Source organism: Malus domestica, chromosome 15 (genome assembly GCF_042453785.1).
Source record: "Malus domestica chromosome 15, GDT2T_hap1".
In the NCBI taxonomy this organism is placed as follows: Eukaryota; Viridiplantae; Streptophyta; class Magnoliopsida; order Rosales; family Rosaceae; genus Malus; species Malus domestica.
Genome location: NC_091675.1, coordinates 1,908,888 through 1,935,607, shown reverse-complemented (window position 1 = coordinate 1,935,607; position 26,720 = coordinate 1,908,888). Strand labels below are relative to the sequence as shown.

At 39.9% G+C, this 26,720-nt stretch overlaps 5 protein-coding genes and 1 non-coding gene across 11 annotated transcripts; all 6 read left to right on the top strand.

Annotated features, from left to right (window-relative positions):
- The first annotated feature begins 4,383 nt into the window (after nt 1–4,383).
- On the top strand, nt 4,384–5,968 carry LOC103440434 (protein BRASSINAZOLE-RESISTANT 1-like). The gene is made up of 2 exons (XM_008379120.4): nt 4,384–4,910; nt 5,044–5,968. Exons 1-2 carry the CDS (start codon nt 4,668–4,670, stop codon nt 5,686–5,688), a joined length of 888 nt encoding a protein of 295 aa, XP_008377342.1. The 5' UTR covers nt 4,384–4,667; the 3' UTR covers nt 5,689–5,968.
- Nucleotides 5,969–7,325: 1,357 nt separating this feature from the next.
- LOC103440433 (uncharacterized) lies at nt 7,326–11,920 on the top strand. Of its 3 annotated transcripts, none has more exons than XM_070813849.1 (5): nt 7,326–8,158; nt 8,445–8,506; nt 8,612–10,603; nt 10,732–10,801; nt 11,055–11,920. In XM_070813849.1, the coding sequence occupies exons 1-5, from the start codon at nt 8,050–8,052 to the stop codon at nt 11,648–11,650; spliced, it is 2,829 nt and encodes a 942-aa protein (XP_070669950.1). In that variant the 5' UTR covers nt 7,326–8,049; the 3' UTR covers nt 11,651–11,920. The 3 variants fall into 3 exon arrangements, with proteins under 3 accessions (XP_070669950.1, XP_070669949.1, XP_070669948.1); XM_070813848.1 differs by having other exon boundaries at nt 11,031–11,920; XM_070813847.1 differs by having other exon boundaries at nt 11,025–11,920.
- A 2,184-nt stretch (nt 11,921–14,104) lies between these two features.
- On the top strand, nt 14,105–16,478 carry LOC103440432 (glucan endo-1,3-beta-D-glucosidase-like). Its single transcript, XM_008379116.3, has 5 exons — nt 14,105–14,213; nt 14,306–14,970; nt 15,169–15,492; nt 15,760–16,087; nt 16,164–16,478. The coding sequence occupies exons 1-5, from the start codon at nt 14,156–14,158 to the stop codon at nt 16,208–16,210; spliced, it is 1,422 nt and encodes a 473-aa protein (XP_008377338.1). The 5' UTR covers nt 14,105–14,155; the 3' UTR covers nt 16,211–16,478.
- Nucleotides 16,479–16,867: 389 nt separating this feature from the next.
- Nucleotides 16,868–19,401, top strand: LOC103440431 (protein LIKE COV 1-like). Of its 2 annotated transcripts, none has more exons than XM_008379115.4 (7): nt 16,868–17,123; nt 17,441–17,493; nt 17,950–18,059; nt 18,359–18,526; nt 18,608–18,832; nt 18,933–19,057; nt 19,166–19,323. In XM_008379115.4, exons 1-6 carry the CDS (start codon nt 16,977–16,979, stop codon nt 19,037–19,039), a joined length of 810 nt encoding a protein of 269 aa, XP_008377337.1. In that variant the 5' UTR covers nt 16,868–16,976; the 3' UTR covers nt 19,040–19,057; nt 19,166–19,323. The 2 variants fall into 2 exon arrangements, with proteins under 2 accessions (XP_008377337.1, XP_008377336.1); XM_008379114.4 differs by having other exon boundaries at nt 16,871–17,123; nt 19,163–19,401.
- A 508-nt stretch (nt 19,402–19,909) lies between these two features.
- Nucleotides 19,910–19,981, top strand: TRNAE-UUC (transfer RNA glutamic acid (anticodon UUC)). Its single transcript has one exon. It is a non-coding gene; the product is annotated as a tRNA-Glu (tRNA).
- Nucleotides 19,982–20,053: 72 nt separating this feature from the next.
- On the top strand, nt 20,054–26,707 carry LOC103440430 (glucose-6-phosphate isomerase, cytosolic). Of its 3 annotated transcripts, none has more exons than XM_008379111.4 (24): nt 20,054–20,232; nt 21,100–21,186; nt 21,272–21,348; nt 21,468–21,549; nt 21,642–21,689; nt 21,836–21,991; nt 22,071–22,167; nt 22,316–22,358; nt 22,966–23,033; nt 23,141–23,225; nt 23,365–23,413; nt 23,685–23,757; nt 23,836–23,896; nt 24,280–24,346; nt 24,444–24,500; nt 24,586–24,639; nt 24,723–24,851; nt 25,025–25,088; nt 25,181–25,254; nt 25,487–25,540; nt 25,614–25,682; nt 25,991–26,080; nt 26,186–26,293; nt 26,429–26,707. In XM_008379111.4, the coding sequence occupies exons 2-24, from the start codon at nt 21,136–21,138 to the stop codon at nt 26,477–26,479; spliced, it is 1,707 nt and encodes a 568-aa protein (XP_008377333.1). In that variant the 5' UTR covers nt 20,054–20,232; nt 21,100–21,135; the 3' UTR covers nt 26,480–26,707. The 3 variants fall into 3 exon arrangements, with proteins under 3 accessions (XP_008377333.1, XP_008377335.1, XP_070669947.1); XM_008379113.4 differs by lacking the exon at nt 20,054–20,232 and adding an exon at nt 20,251–21,001; XM_070813846.1 differs by lacking the exon at nt 20,054–20,232 and adding an exon at nt 20,347–20,473.
- The last annotated feature ends 13 nt before the right edge of the window (nt 26,708–26,720 follow it).

Here is a 26,720-nt window from a genome sequence, read left to right as displayed (position 1 = left end):
TACATCATTCGGGTGGGGTGTTTATTACTTGTTTTTTGCAGTGTTTTTCTGCTGCACTCTCTTCTTCTTTTCTCTTTTTCTTTTCTGCTTTACTTTTGCTTTTGTTTCTGTCTTCTTTTCTCTTTTGTAATTATTTCAGTGGGTAGCCATATTTTCTGCTTTGCTCTTTTCCACCGCAAATCTCATGTTGAAAGGGTAGCCATGCTTTCTGCTTTGCTCTTTTCCACCGCACCGTTCTTTTGCTGCATTTATTATTCTGTTGTTGAGGTCCATGTGCATTAGCCTTTGCTTTACTTTGCAGATGGCAGACAAAAGTAAAGTAAAGTTCTCTTTACTTTGCAGATTGCAGATGGCGGGGGCATCGACTTGTCTTTCTTCTTTTTTTTCTCTTTACACACAGTCACAGTCAACACCCCATTCTCCATTGCTGCCTTCACCTGATCAATCTTCGCGTTCTCCGGCAGCCTGAGCCTCCTTATGAGCTTGCCGCTGTTTTTTCTGATCGTCAAAAGAAAGTACCGTTCCAGCCATTTGAGGCCAGCAATTACCATCAGGACCTAGCTTGCGGAATTCTCCTCTACGAATAACTGCCTTTGCATAAGGATCCAATGCAATTCTAGAAGAGTCATAGTAGTGTCCCTCATCAGGCGAAAATTTTTCCATCAAATTTGTATCCGTAAAGGATATCTTTGAAATCTCCCTTGAGAAATACATGCCACACATTTCCGGTCTTGTTGGTCAAAGGATCAAGAAGGATCTGCTCAGTAACTTTACCCCCCTCTAAATCGGAGAGAGTGATCAGAGAGTGACGGAAAACGCATTGCCGGAATAGAAGGCGAAGTTAATCCCGCCATCACGCGCCGTGGCACCGAGCGGACTCGGATGACCCTGAGATACCTGAAAGGGCTGCAGTTTCGGCTTTTCGACCACCGTATTCTCCGCCACCTTGGCCTGTCGGCCCTCGCATGATTCCCAAACCCTCGCATCCGCCAATTCAGACTCTTGGTCTTCTAATTTGGGTTTTAGCGCCTGGCATTGGGAAAGGTGAAACACTGGGTGTTCTGGCGGGGAAGATTGAGGTTGGGAGCGGTGGACCAGGTGCTGCACTTGGTTAGCTGCTGCTGCTGGGCCATTGGTTCATCAGTGTTTTCTGCCACAGAAGACGCAGGTCAGCGTCTGAACGCCCCTCAGCCGCCCCCCTTTGCGATGCTTGCACCTCAGGTACGGCGGGGATGGATCCAACTCCGCTAGTGTTTCTTTGACGGAAGGCAGATTCGGCAGCGGCGTGTCGTCTGGGTCGTACGACAACAGCTCCGCTTCTTTTCGAAGCGAGATCTGCGACTGCTTTATCACATCCATCAGGAGGAGGGAGGATTGGGCCGGGTTGTGGCATCGGAGAGTGGCGAGTTGGGCCCGTTCTGGGTGCGAACCAGACCCAATTCTTCAGAGGACATGATTGGAAACCGCAAAAATCCTAATCCAGGGAATTGGGCCTGATTTGGCGATCGAAAATCAGGGGAAATTAAGAAGCTTTTGGAGGGTTTGTGAAAAATTGGTTTACCATACGTTGATGTTCACAGGATGGTACTTTTGGTTTTTTGCTTGGGTTTGTGCAGGTTTCAAGGTGGAGGTGAGATTTGATGAAAAAAATGAAAAAGAACCGACATAGCTTTTCGTGTCGATTCCCACAGACGGCGCCAAATGTTGATGCACAAAACCGGGGTGGTCTTGGAACAACGTAAATCCGACCGTGAATCTGCACAAACGCTCAAGAACACGAAGAACACAAAGAACACAAAGAACACAAGGATTTTATCGTGGTTCACCCCAAGGTTTGGGCTACGTCCACACTGATTATGTTGTATTTCTCTGTTGAAGAGGGAGAGAGAGAGCTTAGAGCTTAGGGGGTGTGAGGAAGCTTTGAGAGGGGGTGAGAGGCTTCTGAAATGGCCTCTGAGAGTGAGAGTCCGGCTTCTCCAATTGTGAGGGTGAGGGGTCCTTTTATAGAATAAGGACTCCTCACTTATTACATATTTGCCCCTTCCTTTATCCCATAATTACATTTAAGTCTCCTGAGTATTTGTACGAGATCTAAATACGAGGCCCTAAATATGGTATAAACAAAGTGCTTCCTGGGAGAAGCACATAACTGGTGCTTCTTGCAGAAAGCACTTTAAGTGCTTTTGGAACCAAAAAACATTTTCTCTAAAAATGCTTTCAGTCATTTTAAAAGCACATCCAAACGAGCCCTTAATCATTGACACCCTAATTGTTTTGCCATGCCCGTTTCAACATGCATGTAACCTATGGTTATATGACGTGACAATGCGGACACACAGTTTACAACAATGCAGTACGAACCAGTAGGCATGCAAACCATGTCATTTTTATTTGGGCTGGTATTGGCCTGAAGACTTAGCTTGTCAACAGTGATCTCCTCAGATTCGGATTTTCAGCTACAAACGCATCACGGCGTTGTTTAAGGCGAAGAAGTTCCGTGATCGGAGAAGGTATGTCACATACCGTATGTGTATCTGATTCCCGCATTTGCTCTTGATCCTTCTGCGCATTGTGAGAGAGAGAGAGAGAGAGAGAACGTGTTGGCTAGTCTTGGGTCTGATCAGGAGTTTGTTAAGTGCTTGGAGTGCTTCGAGAGAGGGCTTAAAGTCGGGGGATTGATATGTAAGAGCACGTACGAATTGAGAGGGACGAGTTTTGAGCTAGGCATTTTGTCGAACGGCAATGAGTCCAATCGACCATGGTCGAATCTGAAATTAGTGAAGAAATTAAGGTTCTTCCGGATAACCCCGGTGGCGATCATTTGAATTCTGAACCCAAAAATGAAATTAGCATTAGCATGCCAGTAATGAAGAAATTGAGGTTCTTCCGGAGAATGGTGGCGGTGATAATAATTCGAATTCTGAACTTGAAGATGAAATTACCGTTAGCAGTGGCAGCAATGCGGTTTCTGAAATTGAGATTGAAAATGATCGAGTGGTCCCCGAGGAGGCGGAGGCTGCTGATTTGAATTCCGAGTCACTGAATGTACGAATGTTGGTGTTGGTGAAGAGAAGGCTAATGAAGAAGACAAGACAGAGGAGGGGAAGTGGAAAAGGGAATGGGCTTTGTTATGGTGACAAGGAGAGGAAAATGGGTTTTGTGATGGTGAAAGAGGAGGGGAAGGGAAAGGTTTAACTTTCACAACTTCACCACCAGAACTAAAGGACATGCAAATTTTGCCAGCAATGTTGTTGTAGTAAAGTGGTAAGTATTCCCGCCTGTCACGCGGGTGACCTAGGTTCGATCCCCGGCAGCGGCGGTTTTTGTTTTTCAAAGTTTATCTTTTTAACACAATTGACAACATGTCGTTGACATTGATTTGGATATTGGAGAGTGAAAAAGCATGTGCTCGCGCGAACGAGTAGCAGGAAGACAAGAATAGAGAAGAGAGGAGGACAATTAATCCGTTTCGTTACTGGCCGTCTTCATTGTTTCTCTCCTAAGCATTCCCTTCTAATGGTGAGAAAATTTGTAATACTGAAATGAACCCAGTTCCAATCATTTCCAATCTTAGCCGCCAAATGGGGCCTAAATGACACGATAACCATTACATGCACGAGTTAATATTTTTCTCAATTGTTGTCTCAAAAACTTGTGAAAACATGAGAGAAACTTAAGAGAATTGGGATTACAAAGTGGCGGTATTCCAAGCCTCTCATGTACCACCATGCATTTTAGTTTGCTGACATAACATTTTATGAGCAGTTTAAGATGTCATCACCATAGGACATCCTAGTGCCCTTTCGGTCAAATAATGATCTCGTGAGTTTTATAGAATTATAATCCAAATATCAGTTGAAAATAAATTTTTAAACAAATTAGGCTATTTTTTAGCTTTTATACCCTTAACCCTCTCCATTATAGATGGCATGAGCGTTCCAGCTAAATGCAAACTCTTCCCCATCAAAATGTAAGAATACAATTCAGTTTTAGAGCGTGTTTGGTCTATTACTTAGAATTTTGGGTTGGGCCTAGTGGACTGGTTGTTAAAACATTACAACTCAAAAGCCCATTTCCTTTCCTTCTTCTCTTGGTCCAACCCAAATCCCCATGCAGTCCCCATACAGAGAACAAAAACAGCAAAACCCAGTGTCCAGAAAAGTGGGTCCCATTTAGGTCCCACTAAAAAGGCCGGAAACGCGGGAGAATTATTGGTTTGGCAGGAAAATAAACAGTTAAATAATCAACATCCACGCGGCGAAAAGTATTCCTTTCTCACACTCTCTCATCAGAGAATCATTCGCCTGCAATAGAAGCACATGATTAAGGTAGGTCCTCAATCACCGACGGTATATATTCCACTACCCTAATCTTACGGTCCTTGATCAAAGAATTGTAAAACAAGTACGGGTACAACCAATTAAAAACGCCGACCACTAGGTTTTTGAGTGCAGCCGCGATACGTGCTATCACTTCTCAGCTTCATCTTTATTTCTGCTAACTCTGAGAAGGGGGAGAAAGAGATTCTTCCACACAAACCAGCGAAAAAGCGAAAGCGCATTTCTCGTGATTCTGCATGGCTTAAATCCCCTGCGACGCACCTGAGCTCGACTATTTACAATCTCTGCGACCGAGCGAGAGGTAGAGGGAGCTAATTGGTTCGGAGAATGACGTCTGACGGAGCAACGTCAGCGGCGAGGACGGCGCGGAGAAAGCCGTCGTGGCGGGAAAGGGAGAACAACCGGCGGAGAGAGAGGAGGAGGAGAGCCATCGCGGCGAAGATATTCACCGGCCTCCGAGCTCAGGGAAACTTCAACCTGCCCAAGCACTGCGACAACAACGAGGTCCTCAAAGCTCTCTGCCTCCAGGCCGGCTGGACCGTCGAGGTGGACGGCACCACCTACCGAAAGGTCGCCGTTCTTTAATTATTTCAAATCCTTATTTAATTTATAATTAATTAATTAATTGTCAATTACTCGTAGCTTAGATCCATGGAAAATTACGATAAATTCAATTAATTGGATTGTGTTTGTTGTTGTACAGGGATTGAAGCCAATTCAAAATGATACGCCGGGCGCATCGACCAAGATAAGCCCATACTCTTCGCTAAATCCGAGTCCAATCCCGTCCTACCAAGTCAGTCCTTCGTCTTCGTGCTATCCCAGTCCCCCCCGTTTCGATCCCAGCACTAATTCATCCAATCCCTGCCACTATCCCCCTTCTACAATCCCATCACCTCTTCCTCCCCTGCGAATTTCCAACAGTGCCCCTGTAACCCCGCCGCTCTCCTCCCCGACCTCCAAACGCCCCAACCCAATTCCCAACTGGGACTCCATCGCTAAACAGTCCATGGGCTCTTTCGATTACCCGTTTTATGCCATCTCCGCTCCGGCGAGCCCGACCCGCCACCACTATACTCATCCTCCAGCTGCCACTATCCCGGAATGTGACGAGTCCGATACTTCCACCGCAGATTCCGGCCAATGGGTTTGCTTCCAGAGATTTGCTCCTTCTCTGTCGGCAATGCCGGCCTCTCCGACCTTCAATCTTGTGAAGCCTGTTTTTGCTCACCAGAATATTCCCGCGGATCAAATTCCGGACGTAAAGCCGTGGATCGGAGAGAAGATTCACGAGGTGGGACTTGATGACTTGGAGCTCACGCTTGGAAATGGTAAGGCTCGGATTTAATCCAATCCCGAATTCGGGATTGGCGATCTGCCACAACCTTTTCTGGGTCAATCTGCATATCTCGAACCATACATGTTATTTGCAAAATTTAAATTTATTTTATCTAAAAAAAATTCCATTCGAATTTAGTTGGGATGTTTTAATTTAGATATTGGCATTGTTGTGTATCGTTTTTCTTGTTCATATGCACCAGTTCTTTTTATTTTATTTTTTGTATTATATTATCTTATTTTGTAGACTCAAGAAATGACAGTTCAATGGGAATGTTGTACATTGGAAATTTTACTTGTCTACTTATTTATGTATACATTATACAACATTTGTATTTTTCTTTTTGTAGAAGTATTTTCCGAAACGTAAATATCAAATCAAGTATTCAGGTGTACACCATACAATACCGTACTCATACGTGAAAACACATATGGCATCACGTTACATTTGGGATGCCATCGTAGTGTAGCTGAGTGTAGGTAACTCATTTAGGATGTTATAGCAGACTTTTACCAGATGATGGGAAGTCATTCATTAATCCTGCTTTATATAGAAGCATTGTTGGTGTCTTGCGGTATTTAGTAATAACCAGACCTAATATTGTTTTTTTTTTTTTTTTTGTGTGCACTAAGTCTGCCAATTCATGCACTCTCGAATGGAGTCTCAATTCATTGTTGTGTCTCGTGGTATTAGTCATCTCTAAAAGCTTTAAGTGATGCAGACTTGGCTGGTGACCCAAATGATAGGAGATCAAGTACACGATTAGTGGTACTTTTTGGGAATTAACAGTATTTCTTGGTTCTCTAAGGTCATCACCACCCGTTTAAGGGCACGTCAAAGGCAAGGGCAATGAAATTTTCCTTACTATTCATTATAAATAGTAATTGTTTTTTTGTATGTCCATCCGTTTGAGAAAATGAAAGGCAATGACAAGGGCGATTACTTTCACAAATGTATTTCTTTTAATATTTTATGCCTTGTAAGCATATTTAGTTAAAAATAATTACTTAAAACAAAAATAATTAGTTAGAAATTAATAAAAAATAAAGGCAAATGAAGAAGGTGGTTGAACTTAATGAAGAAGATGGTTGAACTTCTTAAGTTTCTTAGTGTGTCTAATTTTAAGAGTGTTGTTAAAAGACATTGGTTTTTTTTTTGTTTTTTTTTTTCACTTTGAAAATCCAACTTTCCAAATGAAAGGACTGTTGGAAATCCAAGGGTTTGCAAGGCGCTAGGCTGTGCTGAAGGGGGGTGGGCTGTCACGTGGCGTGGGTGTGGCCCTCCCATTCCCTTCTGCTAATTCAAATGGCGCAAGTCTGAGCAACAATTGTAAGGGCAATTGAAAGGACGCAAGCCCTTGGCCCAATTGCCCTCTCATTTTTGGACTGGTGGAAAATATTTTTTTGGGTTGGAGGCAATTCAGCCCCAGTTTGGGGTTGAGGTGATTTTAAAAAAAGCTGCTGTGAAAAAAAGCTGGGAGTGTTTTTGGTGTTTGGTAAACTAAAAAAAAAGGGCTTATTTTGGAAGCTGCTATGAGAATAAGCTGAAATCAAAGGAAAAAGCTGAAGCTGCCATTTGTAGCTTTGGAAAACTGGCTTTTTTTCAAAGCACACAGAACTACGGTGCTCCTTTAATGAAAAGACCCACTATCAGACTTTTTTTTTTTTCCAAAAGCACTTTTACAAAAAAGTTTACCAAACATTCTGCTGATTTATTTCACAGCCGCTTATTCTCACAGCACAGCCGCTTATTCTCACATCAGTTTTTTTTCAAAGCACAGCAATACCAAACCAGCCCTAATCCAATTGCAGAGGCAATTGGGAAGCGGTGGAGATACTCCAATAAGCAGCAATTAGTGTGGATTCAGCAATTATGTGTTGCTTCTAATAAGGACCCTTTAATCAATTAAGTCAATTAGCTTGAGAAATTTGCATGCGTGTTTCTTGGTTATTATCAGTACGTCTTGATTTGTCTTCTACTAATCATGGATTTAAGGCTTTAAACCATGCATACAAACAGGAAAAAGTTAACGAAAAAGAGAGGTTGAAAGCGAAAGGCCCATTGAAAAATCCTCAGCCTTTGCTTAGATTGGAATATAAGTTGGTCACTCACACTACCACAGCGGTATAGGTAACGGAGTTGAGAGTAAGAGAGAGAAAGCTGAGAGAGGGAGAGAGAGAGAGACAGAGAGGTATGACCTAAACCAAACTTTGAAAGGATCCCTCCATCCACCCACAAATTATGTACACTGAGCTTCCCTTCTCACCTCTCTATTTTTTTTGTCATTGAATTTAATGCCCCACCCAACAGAGTCTTCCAATTTCTTGCTGAAACATATGATGTAGCTGCGAGCTGAACTGCAAGCACAGCATGGCAAAGAGATCGGATTTTGCGCAGAAGCTGCTGGACGATCTTCGCGTCCGCAAGGAGAAAATGGGTGCGCCTCAGAGTTCAAACCGTTGGACTTCAATGGCAGTAGGTAAGTTTCTAATCTAAGTTGTCTACCATATTGAAAGTTTATTGATCTCACTGATTAGTCCTTAATGAGGAAAATGTTTAATTGTTCGTCACTATCAAAGAGCACGAATAAAGGCTGCAGTTATAGCAGCAACAAGTGTAGAAATTTAACCACAAAAATAATTCTCAAGGAAATAATCCAGTTATGTGTGCTTTTTATTGCAAGTAATCATGGGTTGAAAAAGTTGATGCAAGGTAAAAAGGATCGGTCGAAATAAAGTTTATGTCTTTTTCATGTGTTCATCCAGATGCATATGCTTGTTCCGAGCAGAATCATAGAGGAAGAGCGGATGTAAGCACCAATGGACCGGTAAGTAATCTTACGTGAAATTGTTGTAATTAGATGAGAAATCAGGACTGAATGAACTTCGTTAATTTGGTCCAAATATTTTTCTTTTCTTTCCAACTACTGCAGATTGGCTCCGGAGGAAGTAGCAGAACACCGATTGTTCAAGAGGGTTCGAATCAGATTGTTGCTTACGGGAGAGGAGGTAGGAGCTCAGAACCAATGGGAGATTTTTCCGTGGCATTGGCTTTTGCACTTGAAAATGGAGGAAAGCTCGGGAAAGCGGATACATCTAGCAGAAGTCCAATGCTAGGATTTTTGAATCAAATTGGGAGGGGAGCCGTGGAGTTCAGCGAGATGGAAGGAAAAGGTAGCGTCAATAGGCACTTCGGTTCAAGTAACCATTTTCCTAACCTTTCTCATCACCATATCGAAGAAATATCGAGAGGAGCACATAAATTGAATCAGATCCTAGAGGCCTGCTCGAATGGACTTAATGTTGATAGATTTTCAATAGAAGTTGGGAAGGAGTTAGTGAAAGAGGCAATGGATTTGGAAGAGTCCTTGAGAATGCTTGTAAACCTGCAGGAAACTTCTGGTTACATAGTCAGCTCTCAGAGGAAAAATCAGATCACATTGCTAGATGAGGAAGATAATGCTGTCAAAATGGCTGAGGAAAAGCAAATTGATCTGCCAAACTTCTCCTTTGACAAGGGTTCGAGACACGCGCGTAAAAATCAAGAAGTTGGAAGGCCCGGGTTCGAGCAGAAGGTGACTGCAGCTCTAACCTACACTACAGAAGGTAGTGGCTTAAACCGCGAAAAGCAAGGGAAAATAACCTCCTCAACATCAGTTTCTCAGAGGCAATCAGTCAGCTATACCGGAGGTGTCAAGAATCCATCAACAGAACAGAAAGAGTCTAAACCAGAAAAGGAGAGGATTCCAATTGTAATTGCAAAACTAATGGGGCTGAATGAGCTTCCAAAAAACGAAAACTTGAAGCACACCGCGGAGGAAGACTTGAGTTCCAAGTCAAAAAGAGAAAGGCACGTGATAGAGCAAACAACAAATGAAAGCAGTAAGATTTCTGGGGTTAAGACTAAGGATCCTTTGATGCAGAATATGACGTTTGTTTCGCAAGCAGAGAAAAGAATGCTTGCCAATAATATCAGCATTGGGGTAGTTGTTCATGATCCGGAAGAATTTAAACCCGTGGCAATATTAGGAAATGCAACCATCAAATCAGATAAGCACCAAAAACCTAGTCAGACCTTCAAACAGGATAAACCTGTGATGCAAGCAAAACCAGGGTTCAAGGAAATTCGGGTTCCAGTGGAAAAGCAAAATGGGAACAACGTTCTCCCAAGAAATCAGCAGCATAAGCCCCCATACGATGTTGAACTCCAGCAGCAATCCATGGCTTTGAAATCTGAGTCACCGAAAGAAAAGCGCAGACAGGAGACGAAGGAGCGGCAAATTCCACAACCAAAGTTGGTGGCGAAGAAACAACGAAGAAGTGAAATGATATCAAGAAGAAAGTCAAAAGGGGCAGTAGATTTGCAAAAGAAGCAGACACTTGCAGAGCAAACTTGGGTAAATAAGAAAATCGCTAGAGAAGCCGCTGCAACAGTGCAATCCACAAGAGTTCCAAATGGCAAATATCATGAAAATCTGGTCAGAAGCAAAAGTTCCGCTGACTTGAATTTCAACAAGAAAGATTTTTCACCAAACTCCTTGGATCCTCAACAAGCAAAAGAAAATTTTGGCACTCTACCGGCTATGGAGGAGAGATCAGTTCATGCAGCACCACCACTGCAGAAGGCAAAATCTAGAAGAGTGAATAAAAGCGAAATGCCTCAAAGAATCGATGAAGTGGCAACCAGACGAAGCTATGAAAAACGTGGTAGTCACAATGCAACAGAAAAAGTTAGAGCCAGCAGGCTAAAACAAGCTGAGCCACACATCGTCAAGTCCAACAAATCAACAGCAAGCGTTCAACCACTAGATTCAGGGCAAAACCAACATAAAGAAGCAGAGCTGGAGGCTCCCACTTTGTATGATCCCAATGAAGTTGAAAGTCGAAGACTCGAAAAATCACAAACTCTACTTCCAAAGGAAAGTGTATGTCCATCTTTACAAAATCTGAAAATCGATAACTTTCTAAACAAAAGATACTTATTCAGTTGCAAAATTTTGTCTAATTCGAAATAGGCTGGCAACTGACTTAAGCTTTTTTGTACGTTATGCAGTATGATCAACAAGATCAAGCACCTGCTTTCGGAGATGATGAGTGCATAACTGCATCAATTACAGTTAATGGTAAGTAGAACCTCTTTCAATTCAACTTCCCTTCTTACAAGAGAAAAACTTCTCTGCAACGGAGAATGTCACTGTGGCAGTATCTCAAGCCAATCACTGCAACGTGGGTAAGTTAAAAGTATGACAATGCGTTAGTAGCTTGAAATACAAGCCACAGTGGCATCTTGTTGCAGGTAAGTTTTCTCGTCTTACACAAAATGCGAACTCATTAAGTTTCTAAAAGTTGCAGGAAACCGTGACATTTGTTATGCAGAAGTATTGGAGCACCATAAAGCACTCAACCTGAGAAAACAAGAGCCGACAGAAATTGAAAACCACCTGAAGCAGGTAGTGATCAAGAGCCATCATTTCCTCAACACAGCAGAAGCACTTTTCAAGCTCGACATCCCTTTCAGCATTCTTCACGACAGCGGCCGCGACTGCAACCCAGATGTAGACAGCAAGCTCACATTAGACTGTGCCTACGAAGTAATGAAACGAAAAGGGATAAGGCACGAGCTCAATGTTCATCCTAAATGCGAGAAGGCATCAATAAGTTTTGTCAAAATACGGTCCTTGAATGAGCTGGTTAGGCAACTGCATAAAGATTTCGAGACTCTGAAGTTCTACGGGAGAAAAGGAAAATATGAATGTGAGGCGGAAGCGTATCTGCCCAAAATGCTGGAAAGCGATATGCATAGCTGGGAGCCGGAACTGAATTGCATGTGGGATATGGGTTGGGATAAAACTATGTTTGCAGTTGTTGAAGTAGATGAAGTTGTGAAAGATTTGGAGAGGCTTGTGCTCGGTGGACTTGTAGATGAGCTTACCAGAGACCTCTTTCGCACGGGTTTTTCAGCGATACATTAACCTAGTGAATAAGAAATTCATATTTGGGTTTGCAAGAGATGAATAATGTAACATCTATGCATTTAATTCTGCATTTTCGACGTCTTTTCCGTACCAGTTAGCTTCCAACAAATTGATCTTCGTTTGTTCGCTCTGAGACCAGAATCCAAGGACTAAGCGAACAATTGTATTAGGCCATGACTGCCATCCGGTCCAAAAAATTTATGCGATTTTGATTGGCTTTGTCTAGTGCTACGAATTTATGAAGCCCTTGCGCAAGTTATTGGTAAACTATTGAGCCCAAGTTCCGCAAGGGTGAAAGCGCCACATGAACCCGTACTGGTTACTTTTGTTGCTCTACTTGTCCGGTTAACATCATCGCCAAGCTCCGCTTGCTCTTGCTCCACCCGAACCGGAATTTCTTTCATGAACCGTTTAATTAAAGCCTTGGAGAAGTGGTAGGCAGAAAGCTTAATTTTGAATGTTCGAAATCTTGTTTCCTTTCCATTATTCTTAGCATTATTCAAAAGGTTACTTGCGCGCCAATTATACCCAACTTCTCAAAGTCAGCTTACCTTTGTGCGTTTGTTGCTCCTCAAGTGACCAAATTAATATACTACTAATATATGAGAAGCACTTTTTCTCACAGTGCTTTCTTGGGCAAATACCTTGCTTCGTTTATGTTGCTCAAAGTTCTTTTAAGCTGGAAATGTCCTCGCTTTCTAAAACGAAGTGCTTCTTTCTTACTAAGGAAGAAAATTTCGCTTTGTGTAATGTGGCTGGTATTGATTTTGGTAGACCGTAGATTCACAAAAAGTGCTTTTGTTTTTCCCGTTCTTTTGCTAATGAGATAAAATGGTTTTGGGTTTAGATTTTGTTGTTCTTTTGATTAACATATTGAACTGATTATAAAAAATCAATGTTTGTTGTTGTCATTACTTATGTGCTAAGATGCTCTTTCTCAGTAAAAAAAATAAGTTAAAAATATAGAGATGTTAAAATGTATATTTAGTTATATATTTTTAATTTAAAAAAAATTAGAGATGTTAAAATCACATGTGGGCGACGCTTAAATAAAAAATAGCAAAATTTTGTTTTGTTAAACAGTCTTTCACCCTCTTTTGGTTAACAAAAATGGTTATATAAATATATAGTGTAGCTTTAGATAAAAGAAAAATTAACAAAAAAAAAGGTTCAAATATCTTTAAATTTAGGTTTTAAATCATTGATTACAAGTGTTCAAATACGAATTATAATAGATTTTGCATGAAAAAATTTATTTTGAAGAATATGAATATTATAGTTTGTTGTGGTGATAAGAAAAACAAAAGAAAAATTAACAAAATTGTACAAAAATGATTCAAAATTATAAATATTTGAAAGGAAAACTAATGAAAATGGCTTGAAAACTTTGAGTTTTAATGATAAGAACAAAATAAATGGTAAAGTGAATAGTACCAGGATTGACTTTTTAGTGTAAAAATGTGGTTTTTCGTTAAAGTGAACAGTACCGAGTGCTTTTCGTTAAAGTTCCCATATTTGAATCATTTTTGTGCAATTTTCTTTTATTTCTCTCACCACTATTACAAAATATCATATTCATGTTCTACGAAATATATTTTTACATGCATGGAGCCCGACTCATTTTCTAAGTACCCAGAAGTTCGCCTCATTCTGCTTACCCGGACCATGCCTCGTCTTGTGTGTTTAGGTTCGCCTTGTTTTGCATGTGAGGTGTCCGCATTGTTTTGGGTGCCCGAAGCCCGCTCCTTTTTCTATCCATGGAGCCCGCACCATTTTGGCGTGCACGGAGCCAGCCTCGTTTTGCGTGAGTCGAGCCCTCTAACACCCATGCGTTTTGAAAAAAATGCAAATTTTTTATTTTCGCAAAATATTTTTTTGAGCATTAAGTTAAAAATTTTAAGAAATTTGGAAGCAGTTTTATGATTTGTTGAGCAATAACTATATATTTAGTATAATATTTAAGTCGAAACATCGTTACGAAGTGTTATGATTTGGAGTGCAGAAGTTTGATCATAGAGAACTAGATTTGTAATTTGTAGCATGTCATAGAACATAGTTTTGGAGCTGACTTGCCCAATTGAAATTAAAAGACGAGATGAATTTTCAAGAGCTTGCCAATTTCTTTTCGATGACTGCTCTGAAGTGGCTAGAACTAGACTAATTGTTCTTTATTGGATTTTTTTTCTTGGGGTGTGATATCCACACATCCTTTTTTACTTCTATCACACCTTTTTAATTTTCGGCCGTCAGATCGGATGAATTAAAGAAGATCAAATGACAGAAATTAACAAGAGATATGTGAAAAGTAAAAAGAGATGTGTGGATAGCACACTTCATTTTTCTTCTTCCATGTTACTGGAAAAAAAAAATGTGTGCTTTTGTAAAGTCGAAGCCTACCGAAACGTCACTTTACGATTTTGCCCCCAAGTCTTGAACTTTCCTATTAATTTTCTCCCTCCATTCTTTTCACCTTCACAGAAACAGAGCAGTCTGTCGTCAGCCATGGCGATTACATTTCTTCATACATTAGCACTTTTCGTTTTATCCATTAACCTCGCAAGTAAGCTCGTAAAAAATGTTGATTGATTCAATCCTAATATCTTTTTCAAAAGAAATAAACCCCATAATTTAATTGCTCTGTTTTTAATGCAGATTGCCAATCATTTATCGGTGTAAACTACGGCCAAGTTGCCGACAACCTACCGCCACCGTCGTCCACCACGAAGCTGCTCCAGTCAACTTCAATCCAGAAGGTTCGGCTTTACGGTTCCGACCCGGCCATAATCAAAGCCCTGGCGAACACCGGCTTGGGTATCGTCATCGGAGCGTCGAACGGCGACATCCCGGGTCTCGCATCCGACCCCAGTTTCGCCAAGAGCTGGGTTGGAGCTAACGTGTCCCCTTTCTACCCGGCGAGCAACATCATCCTCATCACCGTCGGCAACGAGGTCTTGACTTACGGCGACCAGGGCCTGATTTCTCAGCTGGTCCCGGCGATTAAGAATGTTCAAGACGCCCTCACTTCCCTGTCTCTTGGCGGGAAAATCAAGGTCTCCACCGTACACTCCATGGCGATGCTCAAGCATTCCGAGCCGCCGTCCTCCGCAAGGTTCGACCCGGGTTTTGGTGACGTCATAAAGGAGTTGCTTGGGTTTAATAACGCCACCGGTTCGCCTTTCGCTATCAACCCGTACCCGTATTTCGCGTACCGGAGTGACCCGAGACCCGAGACACTGGCTTTTTGCCTATTTCAGCCGAATAATGGGCGGTTCGACTCCAACACAAATATTAAGTACATGAACATGTTCGATGCTCAGGTAAATTATCTCCACCGGTCTTGTCCAGTCCAAGACAGTTATTTATTTGTTCCGTTTGTTTCTTTTTACGAGCGATATTCAACTTTAAATCAATCTACGCTTCAGTGATAAAAATTTGAATTCGAGTACATGAGAACTCGTTTGCTCTAGTTAACATGGCGAACGAACTCAAAAATGTTACCGCCCAATTCTGTATAGGTGGATGCAATAAGATCGGCATTGGACTCTATAGGCTTCAAGGGGGTGGAAATTGTGGTGGCGGAGACCGGATGGCCGTACAAAGGGGACGACAATGAGGTTGGTCCAAGTGTCCAGAACGCGAAAGCTTATAACGGAAACCTGATTGCGCACCTTCGATCAATGGTTGGGACGCCATTGATGCCGGGAAAGTCTGTGGACACTTACCTCTTTGCACTCTACGATGAGAACTTGAAGCCTGGCCCCGTGTCAGAGAGAGCATTTGGTCTCTTCAAGCCTGACCTCACCATGAATTATGATGTTGGTCTCTCTAAGAGCAGCCAGGTAAAAATCACGATATCACTATCATCAATTTGTGATTTTAGGTTAATTTTGATATGCTGATCCAACCGGTTGTCGATTAGCTTCAGACATGTTGACCTTTAGTTGTACTACAAACCCTGACGGACTTAGCTAGGGCCAATCGAAATTGATTATAGTATCAGCTACTGCATTCCAAAGCCGAGGAGTAACAAGTTACAAAGGGACTGACATATGTTCTAAATGTTTTTGTTGCAGTGTTTAAATTTAACTTGATTTATTTTGCTTCAGACCCCTACCACGCCCGCCACGCCATCTACGCCCACCACGCCATCCACGCCCCCCACGCCAGCGAATCCATCGGGGCCAAAGCCAAAGAAAGGATCATATTGTGTGCCCAAGGCCGGCGTATCAGACTCTCAGTTACAGGCTAATATAGATTATGTTTGTGGACATGGTTTTGATTGCACTCCAATTCAACCCGGAGGGTCTTGTTTTGAACCAAACACAGTAAAATCCCATGCTACTTACGCCATGAATCTCCTATATCAAACCGCTGGCAGAAATCCTTGGAACTGCGATTTCTCGCAAACCGCCACACTGACGTCCAACAACCCTAGTAAGTTTTTAATCTTGATCTTTTTTCTTTTTTCTTTTTTCATTTATTAAACTTTGTACCCTTCTGTGTTGCGTAGGCTATGATAGCTGCAACTACCCAGGTGGGAGTACTAAAGATGTATGAAGGAACTTGGGAAGACTCAGAAATGTATACGGAGGGATATCAGTTAATCTGCCTCCTTGATATGTATGTTTGCTTAGGATTTAGGATTCTTTGTGAAGAAATGTTTTGTACATTTTGGTAAGTGACTATTACTGATTCTACGAGAGAGCTGAAGAGTTTGATGTCATGGTTTGGTGTACTCAAATTTCTACCTTGATGTATTATGTATCTTTGTGATTACGTGTCTGTGATGTTAATTTTTTTTATCAACTTATTCCTATTCACATTACGTATTATTGTGATTTTAAAGAGTTATGTTGATGTACATGTTATATTTATGGTATCACAACTCGTTTGGAAGTTCTTTTAAAATAACTGGAAATGTTTTTTTATGAGAGTGCTTTTTGAACTCAAAAACACTTTCATCAAAAGTGATTTCAATCATTTTAAAATAACTTTCAAACGAGTCCAACGAGCACCGCGGACAACTGTTAATAATCCTACGTACTCCTTGGATTCAACATCTCCCCTTCACCAATGTCTTATCTATAACATCAAAGCCTATCTCACATCTTACAATTCATCCAATAAGAAGCGAAAAAATGTTGGACTATACTATATAAACGTGATGGGCTTGTTTATTTGGACCCGGTTCAACCCGGGAAATATAAGTAACCACAGCTGAGGAAGCTATGACTGGTTAAATTTGATTTTCAGTTAGTGGTCCGACTTCCGAGCATTCCTGAAAAACAAAGGGAGGCAGAGACGCAGACGCAAAGCAACAACAATGGCGACGAGAGGGAGAGAAAGGGATCTCGAGCTCCTCATCCCAGTCGCTGCCGTTTCCGAAAACGGAGGAGATTCCAAATCCTCCTCCCCACCAAACTCCCCACCTCCCACCACCTCCCATTCCCATCATCAAACCGGCCACGAGGTTTTCGTCCAATTTCATTTGCCTTCTTGCCTTTCCCAATTAGGTCTATAAATATTGCATAATCATATGAATACGGATGAAATGTGAAAATAGATTATGGTTGTTATGGTTGATCCGTTTTCATATCGAACGATGAAAGTCTAGTATGTCTCGTTCGCAAATTGGTTTTAGGTTTGACGCTTAAATTCTAACGTAACTTGAAAATAGTGTGATCTCGTTGTTCATATCCTTGTTTTGTTACTTGTCTAGTGACGTTAGATCAAATATTTCTCAGAAAGTTGCATGAAATTAAATTCTTTGCTTGTTCTTTTGTATAGGCATTTTCGAAAGTTATTCGGAGCTGGGCTTCCAAGAAGTTTATGACAGGATGGTAACATATTATCTCTTCTAATCCCTCTTAATTCTTACTCAACACTGTTTAGTTGCTCTGTGGCATTTGCACTCGGTCTGATTCCAATGAAGCCGGACTTACTCCGGGTACCTGCCACAACGATCCCTAATCTGACATGCTTAGTCGCTTAATCCCAATTAAATGATGGGTTAACATTCACATATTATGAAAATGAACGCTTTGTTGGTACTTGGCGTCAAGTAAATACTCTAATGTACGGAGGGGGAATTTGAACTCGAGTGCTAGGGTGGGCACTCTGCCCTAACCAACTTACTTAACCCGTATCTGCAAACTCAAATATTAGTTAAGTGGTATTTTACTAGAATTTAATATTTCAAAGCAAATTGATTCATAGATTCTCTTGAAATGTATACAAATTACTGTCAAAATCGACATTTTTTGTGATATGTTCCATGATTTGTTTTTCCTTTGCAGTGTCATTCTTCTTCCAATAGCTATTACGTTCTACATCACATGGGCTTTCATTAAATTTGTTGATGGTTTATTCTCCCCAATCTACAACCACCTAGGAGTCAATATTTTCGGTAAGCAGAATTGCTCCTCTGTCTTATAAATTTATCTCCAAAGAGTAGAAGAATTCAAGTTTGTGTTACAAACTCATCATCGTTCGAGTTTTAGCGTGAGTTGCTTGGGTTAGTCGACATGGGTAAGTAGGCATAAACTTTGAAGATGTAATCAATCTTCTGAGCAAAGCAAAAGACTTAACTCCAACCCTGAGAACTCCCATAGGATCTGCAATGTGTTTAGTGGAAGGCTGTTTCATTCATTTTTTGGGGCCTAGTTTACGAAACAAAACATGTACAATGTTGACGTCAATATGCAGGTCTTGGATTTGCCACCTCCCTCGTCTTCATCTTCTTAGTCGGCGTTTTCATGCAGTCGTGGTTGGGAACTTCTGTTCTTACTCTATGGGAGTGGTTTATTACGAAAATGCCACTTATAAGCTATATCTATGCTGCATCAAAGCAAATTAGCACAGCAATATCACCAGGTACATTGCAAACCATACAATAAATCGTAGTCTAAGTTCCCATGTTCCAGAATTTTCCACTCATTTTACATCACTTTGCAGATCAGAGCATAAACGCCTTCAAGGAAGTGGCGATCATAAGGCATCCAAGAATCGGGGAGTATGCATTAGGGTTTATCACTTCAACAGTTGTTCTTGATCAAAGAAACGTAGGAGAAGAGCTATGCTGCGTTTATGTACCTACCAACCATCTTTATCTGGGAGACATTTTTCTGATCAGTCCCAAGGATATTCTGAGACCAAATCTGTCAGTTGGAGAGGGGATTGGTATGACTTTTTGTACAGAAATATTTGCAACATAATGTACTATCTAATTATGTATCTCGCCTTCTCATAGTTGTTTTCATTTGGTTTTCGGTCGCTGCAGAAATTGTCATCTCAGGAGGTCTGTCAATACCGCAACTTTTAACTACGGTGGATGCACAAGTCCTTACACCCAGAAGAGTTCCCCACTTTGAAGAGCTACAAGTATGATGATATGTTTCTACAATGGTGAGAGATGAGAACGCACTTCGCTGGCCCTTTTTTTTTTTTTTAAACTTTTTGCTGTATTTGGGTTGATGGAATGATAGCAAGAATTTATGTTTCATTTTGCAGCAGAAGTTGTCAAACTCAAACAAAGTTTTGCAGAGAAAGTTTAGAGGCTCAAACGCGGCCGGATCGGATCGGGAATGGAGGGAAGAACACCATAGCATAACCCTGAAATGCAGTGAAAAGTCCCTTTAGAAACAAAACTATAAACATGTATACAATGGAAATATACCTCTTTTTAAGTACCATATATGATGAATTCTAATTTGTAAATGTTTCTTTTTATCTTAGTCCATTTGAGATTATTGTTCCCATTTTATATAGGCACGATTTCCATGTGGTAAAAGTTGTGAAAAATAAAAATAATGTTGTAAAATTGTGAGAATGAATGCCCACAGTAATGTGATTGTTATTATGTGATGTTTTCAAAAAAGTCACAGTAGTATGATTGTTATTATGTAAAGCTTTCAAAAAGAGCAATCATCTCACTTTTGTTTTGTTACGGATGTGGCTCTATATAAAAAGCACTATGTGTGTGATTACAATACACATGAAAGAAAAGAAGTGAAAGTAATAATATCAGTATCTCTTCCTTTCTCTTTTCTTGCAACATTTTGTGTTATAATTACGAAACTAAATAGTATAATATTTTGCGATTGCTTTTCTCCTGTCCCTAGTGATGATTATCTCCTAACTTTTCCCATTTATAACAAATAACTCGTAACAAAAGGTGTGAAAAAATAAGTTTTCGATGCAAAAGCTTCTCTTCCATGTTCTAATAAATAATTTTAGTGAGGTAACGTAAACAACAAATCCGTTGTCGTCCAGCGGTTAGGATATCTGGCTTTCACCCAGGAGACCCGGGTTCGATTCCCGGCAACGGAACTTTTTTAATTTTTGCATCTTTTTTCCTGTTTTCTAAGCAATCGTACTTTGCCACGCGTCCGATCCATCCGAAAAAGCACCCCACAGTTTCGGCTTTCACGTGACCGAGTCACCGATTCACCGAGTAGGGCCGGTGACACTTGGAGGCCGAAGCTTCTCTCTTTCCTTTTAGCGTACTTCCAAACCTTCTGCCAATCAACAAATCTATCTTCTTCTGCACCAAGAATTTCTTCTTCTCGAAGCTCCACCAGGTAGACATCATCTCCATTTTTATTAATTTTTAAAGTTTTTTATTTATTTATTTTGTTCTATCAATTTATTTATTTCCAGTCGGATTCGATCGCAATTTTATTCGCTTTTCTTTCACGCCAGCTTTATTTATCGAATTTTTGGTCAATTGTTAATGGGGATGTGCTGTTGCAATCACAGGGGATACGCAATTCAGTATTATTTTACAGTCGATTTGTAATTTGTGTTGTAACAAAAATTCCGGTAAAAAAGCCGGGAAAAAAATGCGAATTTGATCATGTTTTCTGTTTGGTTCCCGAGAAACGCTAGGAAAAGATCGAAATTTTGTTCTGTGTAAAGCATTGAGTACGACGTCAGTGAAATTCTTTAGTCGATTTTGTGTACTCTGATAGCAGAAGAAGGATCGGCTTAAAAAAGCAGAATCAGTGCCAATTTGATATTTCTTTTTCCTGTTTGGTTCCCTAGAAATGCCAATTTACTCAATTTCTTTATTTTCATTCGGATTTGATCCAAATTTTATTCGCGTTTCTCTCACGCCAGCTTTATTTATCGAAACTTTGGGTCAATTATTGAGTACGACGGGCTGTCGCAATCTTAGATGACACGCAGTCGGCAAAAGAAGGCATTCAATTTTGAATATCGTTAGCAGAAAAAGGATCAGGCGAAAATAAAACGCGAAAAGAATGGCAATTTGATTGTATTTTCTGTTTGCTTCCCGGGAAACGCTAGGAAAAAGATAGAATATTTGCTGCAATTTTTCTGCTCCAGGCAGTACGTGAGAGCTAATAAAAAATTTCAGTGTTTTTTTGGGTAAAAGTATGAAAATTTATTTAATTTTGGTCGAAAAATAACACAATTTTTCAATGCAGGGAATTTGGTTGAGAAGTGTTTCAGCATAATCTGAAATGGCTTCGTCTGTTCTGATCTCTGATACTCAGCCGTGGAAGGATTTGAAGGTCATCGAGATGATACCTCTTTGCGAACGGGTAGTTTGAAAGTTTTCTGATTTGTGTTAATTATAGGTAATTTTTTGTTGTTCAGGCTCACGTTGAAGACATAAAGAAGACCCATTTGCGCAACTTGCTGAACGATGTCAAGCGGTCCCAGGCAATGACGGTGTATGTTCATATATTGGAACTTATGAAAGCTTTTAATGTTAATTCAATTTTATATAATCCTTGTTTTGTATGGAACTATGGATATTGGAACTTGATAATGTGTGCATTTACTCTTACAGTGAGTTTGATGGGCTCCTGTTGGACTACTCGCGGCAGTGTGCCACAGTTGAAACCTTGCAGAAGCTCCTCAAGTTGGCGGAGGTGGGGTTGGATCATTCCAAAATTCCCCTTCTTTGGGAGGGGTTAGGTGAATATATTGTTTTTTCGTTAATGTTTTGTATTCCACAATGCAGGCTGCATCCCTCAAAGAGAAGATTAATCGAATGTTTGGTGGAGAGCATGTAAGCTCATGTTTATCTTCCTTTGGTGGAGTATTATTTGAAAACTTCTTTTGAAGCTTTATAGGATTTATGGAAGAGACCGGCAAATTTCTCAAACCAATAGTCTACGATTCTTCTGAATTTTTGTTTTCTGGATGTTGCCTTAGATAAACAGCACAGAAAATAGATCGGTGCTTCATGTTGCTCTTCGTGCTCCAAGGGATGCAGCTATACAGTGTGATGGGAAAAATGTGGTCCCAGATGTTTGGGAAGTTCTGGACAAGATCCAAAAGTTCTCAGAGAGTATTCGAAGTGGATCTTGGGTAATCAACCAAAATTTTTTTTGCTATCCTTTTTAGGTCCATATTGCTTGAATTCTGAAGTGATTGGCAATTCTGGTAGGTTGGAGCGACAGGAAAAGTATTGAAGGATGTTATTGCGGTTGGTATTGGTGGCAGCTTCTTAGGTCCTCTATTTGTGCACACAGCTCTTCAAACAGGTCACCCTGATACATTTAATCGATCTGCATCTCTATTCACATTTTCTTCTCTTCGTACATTGTACTGTGGGTTTTCCTTGTGAAAATGGTTAACCTTGCTTCAGAACAAAGTTTAGCGAGTGTTCATTAGTTTGATTCCATCTTACAGATCCAGAGGCTATGGAAGCAGCAAAGGGAAGGCAGCTGCATTTGTAAGTACTTTCGCACTGAACTTTTATTTATTAATTTTCAGTTCTCTATATTAATGAATTAGAACCAGTAAGATGTGATAGTAAGAATTCATTGCGTGAGCCTTTTTAAGTGATTTCCCCCCTAATGTTGTCAAAGGTTGCAGGTTAGCTTTCTTCCAACTCCTTTTTAGGGCCAACTGATTGTAACAATGAGATAATCTGTGTTCATGAGTTTATTACAGTGGCATAGTTCTTGAAGGAGGGATGCAAATGTTAAAAACATTGAGAGAAGTGTTCTGTATTTGATACCGGACATTGGATTTTAAGATATGGCATGGTTTTGGTTTTCAAATTTTCTTTGTTTTTCTTTTGGAAAACGATCTTTATTCTGTGGGTTTGCTTTGTAGTTGTGTTGGTTGAAGAAACATAGCCTGTATTCAGTCGTACATATTTTTTGTGCGTACATATATTTATCAGAAGATCTATGATTGTGGTCTAAAGAGTATTCTGTTATGGTTGAATCACTTTATGATTATTAATCATTATTTCAATACACAACAGTTCAATAATATTATCCATATGATACTTTATTTTGTCCATCTAATACTTTGTTTTCTTTTGTGTGCAGTCTTGCAAATGTTGATCCTATTGATGTTGCCAGAAATATTGCAGGGTTCAACCCAGAAACTACCCTTGGTAAGCATTGAGCTTATTTATATGCCAAGTATTTACTTTTGTAGTGAAGTAGTGATCTAAGCTTTATGTGGGGTTTCTTATTGTTCATATTCTTTTGATATTTGCAGTTGTGGTAGTTTCAAAGACTTTTACAACAGCTGAAACTATGTTGAATGCTCGAACCCTTAGGGAATGGATTTCATCTTCTCTCGGGTTAGTGCATTTGCTAACTCTTCTTGGATATATGGGTCTAATAGTTGTTTGGGATTCGGGATTTGTTTATTATTTGATGATTGAATTTGGACTCAGTTAATCTCTCTCTCTATCTCATGGTTGAATGTAATAATTTCAGGCCTGCTGCAGTTGCAAAGCATATGGTTGCAGTCAGCACTAATCTTACGGTATAGTCTCCTTTGTTCTATTGCATTTGGGGCTGATTGAACACTCAGATTATCATATATTTTAATTAACTACAGTCATTATTCATTTTTCATAATAAATTTCTAAGTTTTTCTTTTTGGTTTCATTTCTGATGCAATTTATTAAGACCATTAGGACTGAGGTTATATTTTGAGATGGAATACTTGGCAGATTTAGGTGCTCTAGTGAAAACCCACGATGAAATTTTAAGGTCAATATTCACGTTTTTATCTTTTTCCTTTTCTGTTTCAGCTTGTAGAGAAATTTGGAATTGACCCAAGAAATGCTTTTGCATTTTGGGACTGGGTTGGTGGCCGATATAGTGGTAACTTGTTTGCCTTCTTGTATAGATATTTGCAGCTACCTGGATGTTTAATTAGTATTTTTGAATTGCTGGTTGCAGTTTGTAGTGCTGTTGGAGTGTTGCCTTTATCTCTTCAGTATGGGTTCTCAGTTGTTGAGAAGTAAGCCACTTGTAGTTGTTTCAATTATTTATGAGTCATTTTTGAAGTTTGTGATGCCTGGATTTGATTTCTCACTTCATGAGGCTGCAGATTAGGATTTAATTGTCTATTCTATTTTTCTATCCAGGATTCAATGGAAATGTAGTTAATATAGAGAAACTAAAACTTTTACTGCTCTGTTGAACAAAACAAAAATGGTCGTTGCTTTCTCCAGTAAATGTATGTACTTGATAAACACTTTTTATATGTGAGATTTCTGAAACTGCATGCCAAAATCAAGTACTGAAGAAAATATTTTAGATGGGCGCATGATGTGTTTAATTCACTAGTTGGTAAATGATCTTTGTATATACTAACTTGGATGTTATATTTCCTAATCAAAGGTTCTTAAAGGGAGCTTCAAGCATTGATCAACACTTCTACTCAACACCATTTGAGAAAAATATACCTGTAAGTACCCAAAGTTTGTATTGTCATAATTATTGTAGAATGATTGCCTTGTAATATAATTGGTGATGTGTTATCTAACGTTTCATCCTTGCTTTAGGTTCTTTTAGGTCTGTTGAGCATATGGAATGTATCATTTCTTGGATACCCTGCAAGAGTTAGTATTATTTTATCCTTTCCAGATTTCATATTTGTAAGCATCAATGAGTTTTGTGTTTTTACTTGTTGCTACTTTTCCTTAGGCTATCTTACCATACTCCCAAGCACTGGAGAAGCTTGCTCCGCACATTCAACAGGCAAGTTCACCCCTGCCCTCTATCTGCAATTTTTTGTTAACTGGACTTTTAATTTATATCTTCCAATTTTTTCTTCAATTTAGGTTAGCATGGAAAGTAACGGCAAGGGTGTATCAATTGATGGTGTAATACTTCCCTTTGAGACTGGTGAAATTGACTTTGGTGAACCTGGAACAAATGGTCAGCACAGCTTTTACCAACTAATTCACCAGGTGATCTCAACATTCAATTAGGTTAGCATGAAAAATGATTTACAAAACCTTCAGTTTTCTAATCACATGTGAAGGAACATCAAGCACATTACTGACCTTCAGATGATTAATTTGATACTTTTGTTTATGTCGTGCGTGTATGGTTGCTAACGTTTTTCTTCCTGAATGATCAGGGTCGTGTTATTCCTTGTGACTTTATTGGTGTTGTGAAGAGTCAGCAACCTGTTTACCTGAAAGGTACATAATTTAAAACTCTTCTGAAAAGATTTTAGCTGTCAGTGTATTTTTCAAAGTTTGTATTCTGATGTTTAATCAGTGGATTGCTACAGGTGAAGTGGTGAGTAATCATGATGAGCTCATGTCTAACTTTTTTGCACAGCCCGATGCCCTTGCCTATGGAAAGGTATGATTTATGCCGACTCCCTGGTTGATGTTTTTATTATTTCTTAGTTACATAAACTAACTTATGCCCTTCTTTCAAGGAAAATGAGTTTGCACTATGATGCTAAAAACGATAAAACAGAAAAAGATGATAAAACCAAGATTAGCAAATAAACTTGCAGTTTTCTCTCTACTAATAGCAGCACATAAATATGGTCTATGATGTTTTCTAACCAAAATCAATTTTCTTGTAGCACCCAGAACAGCTGAAGAAAGAGAATGTTCCAGAGCATCTTATCAATCATAAGGTGAGCTCCCTTTGGCTTTAGTCATTGGCTTATAGGTAAATAAGTGGTGCTAATTATTAGACATCTCTCACAGACTTTCACTGGAAATCGGCCATCTCTCAGCCTGCTGCTTCCATCACTTAATGCTTACAACATCGGGCAGGTTTGTGATTTGTTTCCATTTTCGACCTTTTGTTATGTGCTCTAGTCATCCTATGGTTTTTCGACTTGTTAGGTTTTCCGCACATTCAAATGCAAACAGTTTATTGCTTGATAAGTTGGCATTCAGCACATATTTGCAAACTTCTCAATTCTATAAGATAACATTCAAGGCCTGCATGTTTAGTCTCTGTGCTTGTTTTTTAATGGAAGTTGTCCTGGTCGTGTGCTATATGAAGTATAACCTTATTTTTGTCGGAATTTATAGTCTGTACTGCTTTGGCATTCTAATATCAACTTGCCTGCATCCAGTTGTTGGCAATTTATGAACACAGAATTGCAGTTGAAGGTTTCGTATGGGGAATCAATTCTTTTGACCAATGGGGAGTAGAATTGGGAAAGGTACAGAATTGCGTTAACTTTCATCAACCCGCTTCTCCATTTAAGGATGAGTTTTCTGTTCGCTTGCTCCATATTCTTTTAAGACATATTTTGTGTTGTGAGCAGTCATTGGCTAGTCAAGTTAGAAAGCAACTCAATGCATCTCGTACAAAAGGGCAACCTATCGAGGGCTTCAACTACAGTACCACGTCGTTGTTAACAAAATACTTGGAGGTATGCAAATCAAGTTTTTCATTTGGAATTGTATATCAGCCGAAGGTTCCCGGGAGATTCATCTCCTGTTGGACTGTTTGAGATCCGGTTTGGAATGTAAGTATCATGAAACTAAATTACTTTCTTGTATGACAGGCAAGTAAAGATATCCCTGCTGACCTTCCGACACTTTTGCCACAGATATAGTTGCCTTTTGCCGGAGTTAATCAACTTTAAAGTCAGCTGAACGAATAAATTAACCTCATGTATATCAACTACAATCAATACGGCATAACGCGGTACCGGTTTTGCTTGCAATTTTCTAATACCTTACATTGATCATAATTGTAGTCGAATTGATACAATTCTGGGTTCCAAGAAATGCTGTCCAAACAAATAGATGCATATAATATATCTCTAGCAATTTTGCAATCACGGAATCACGTAT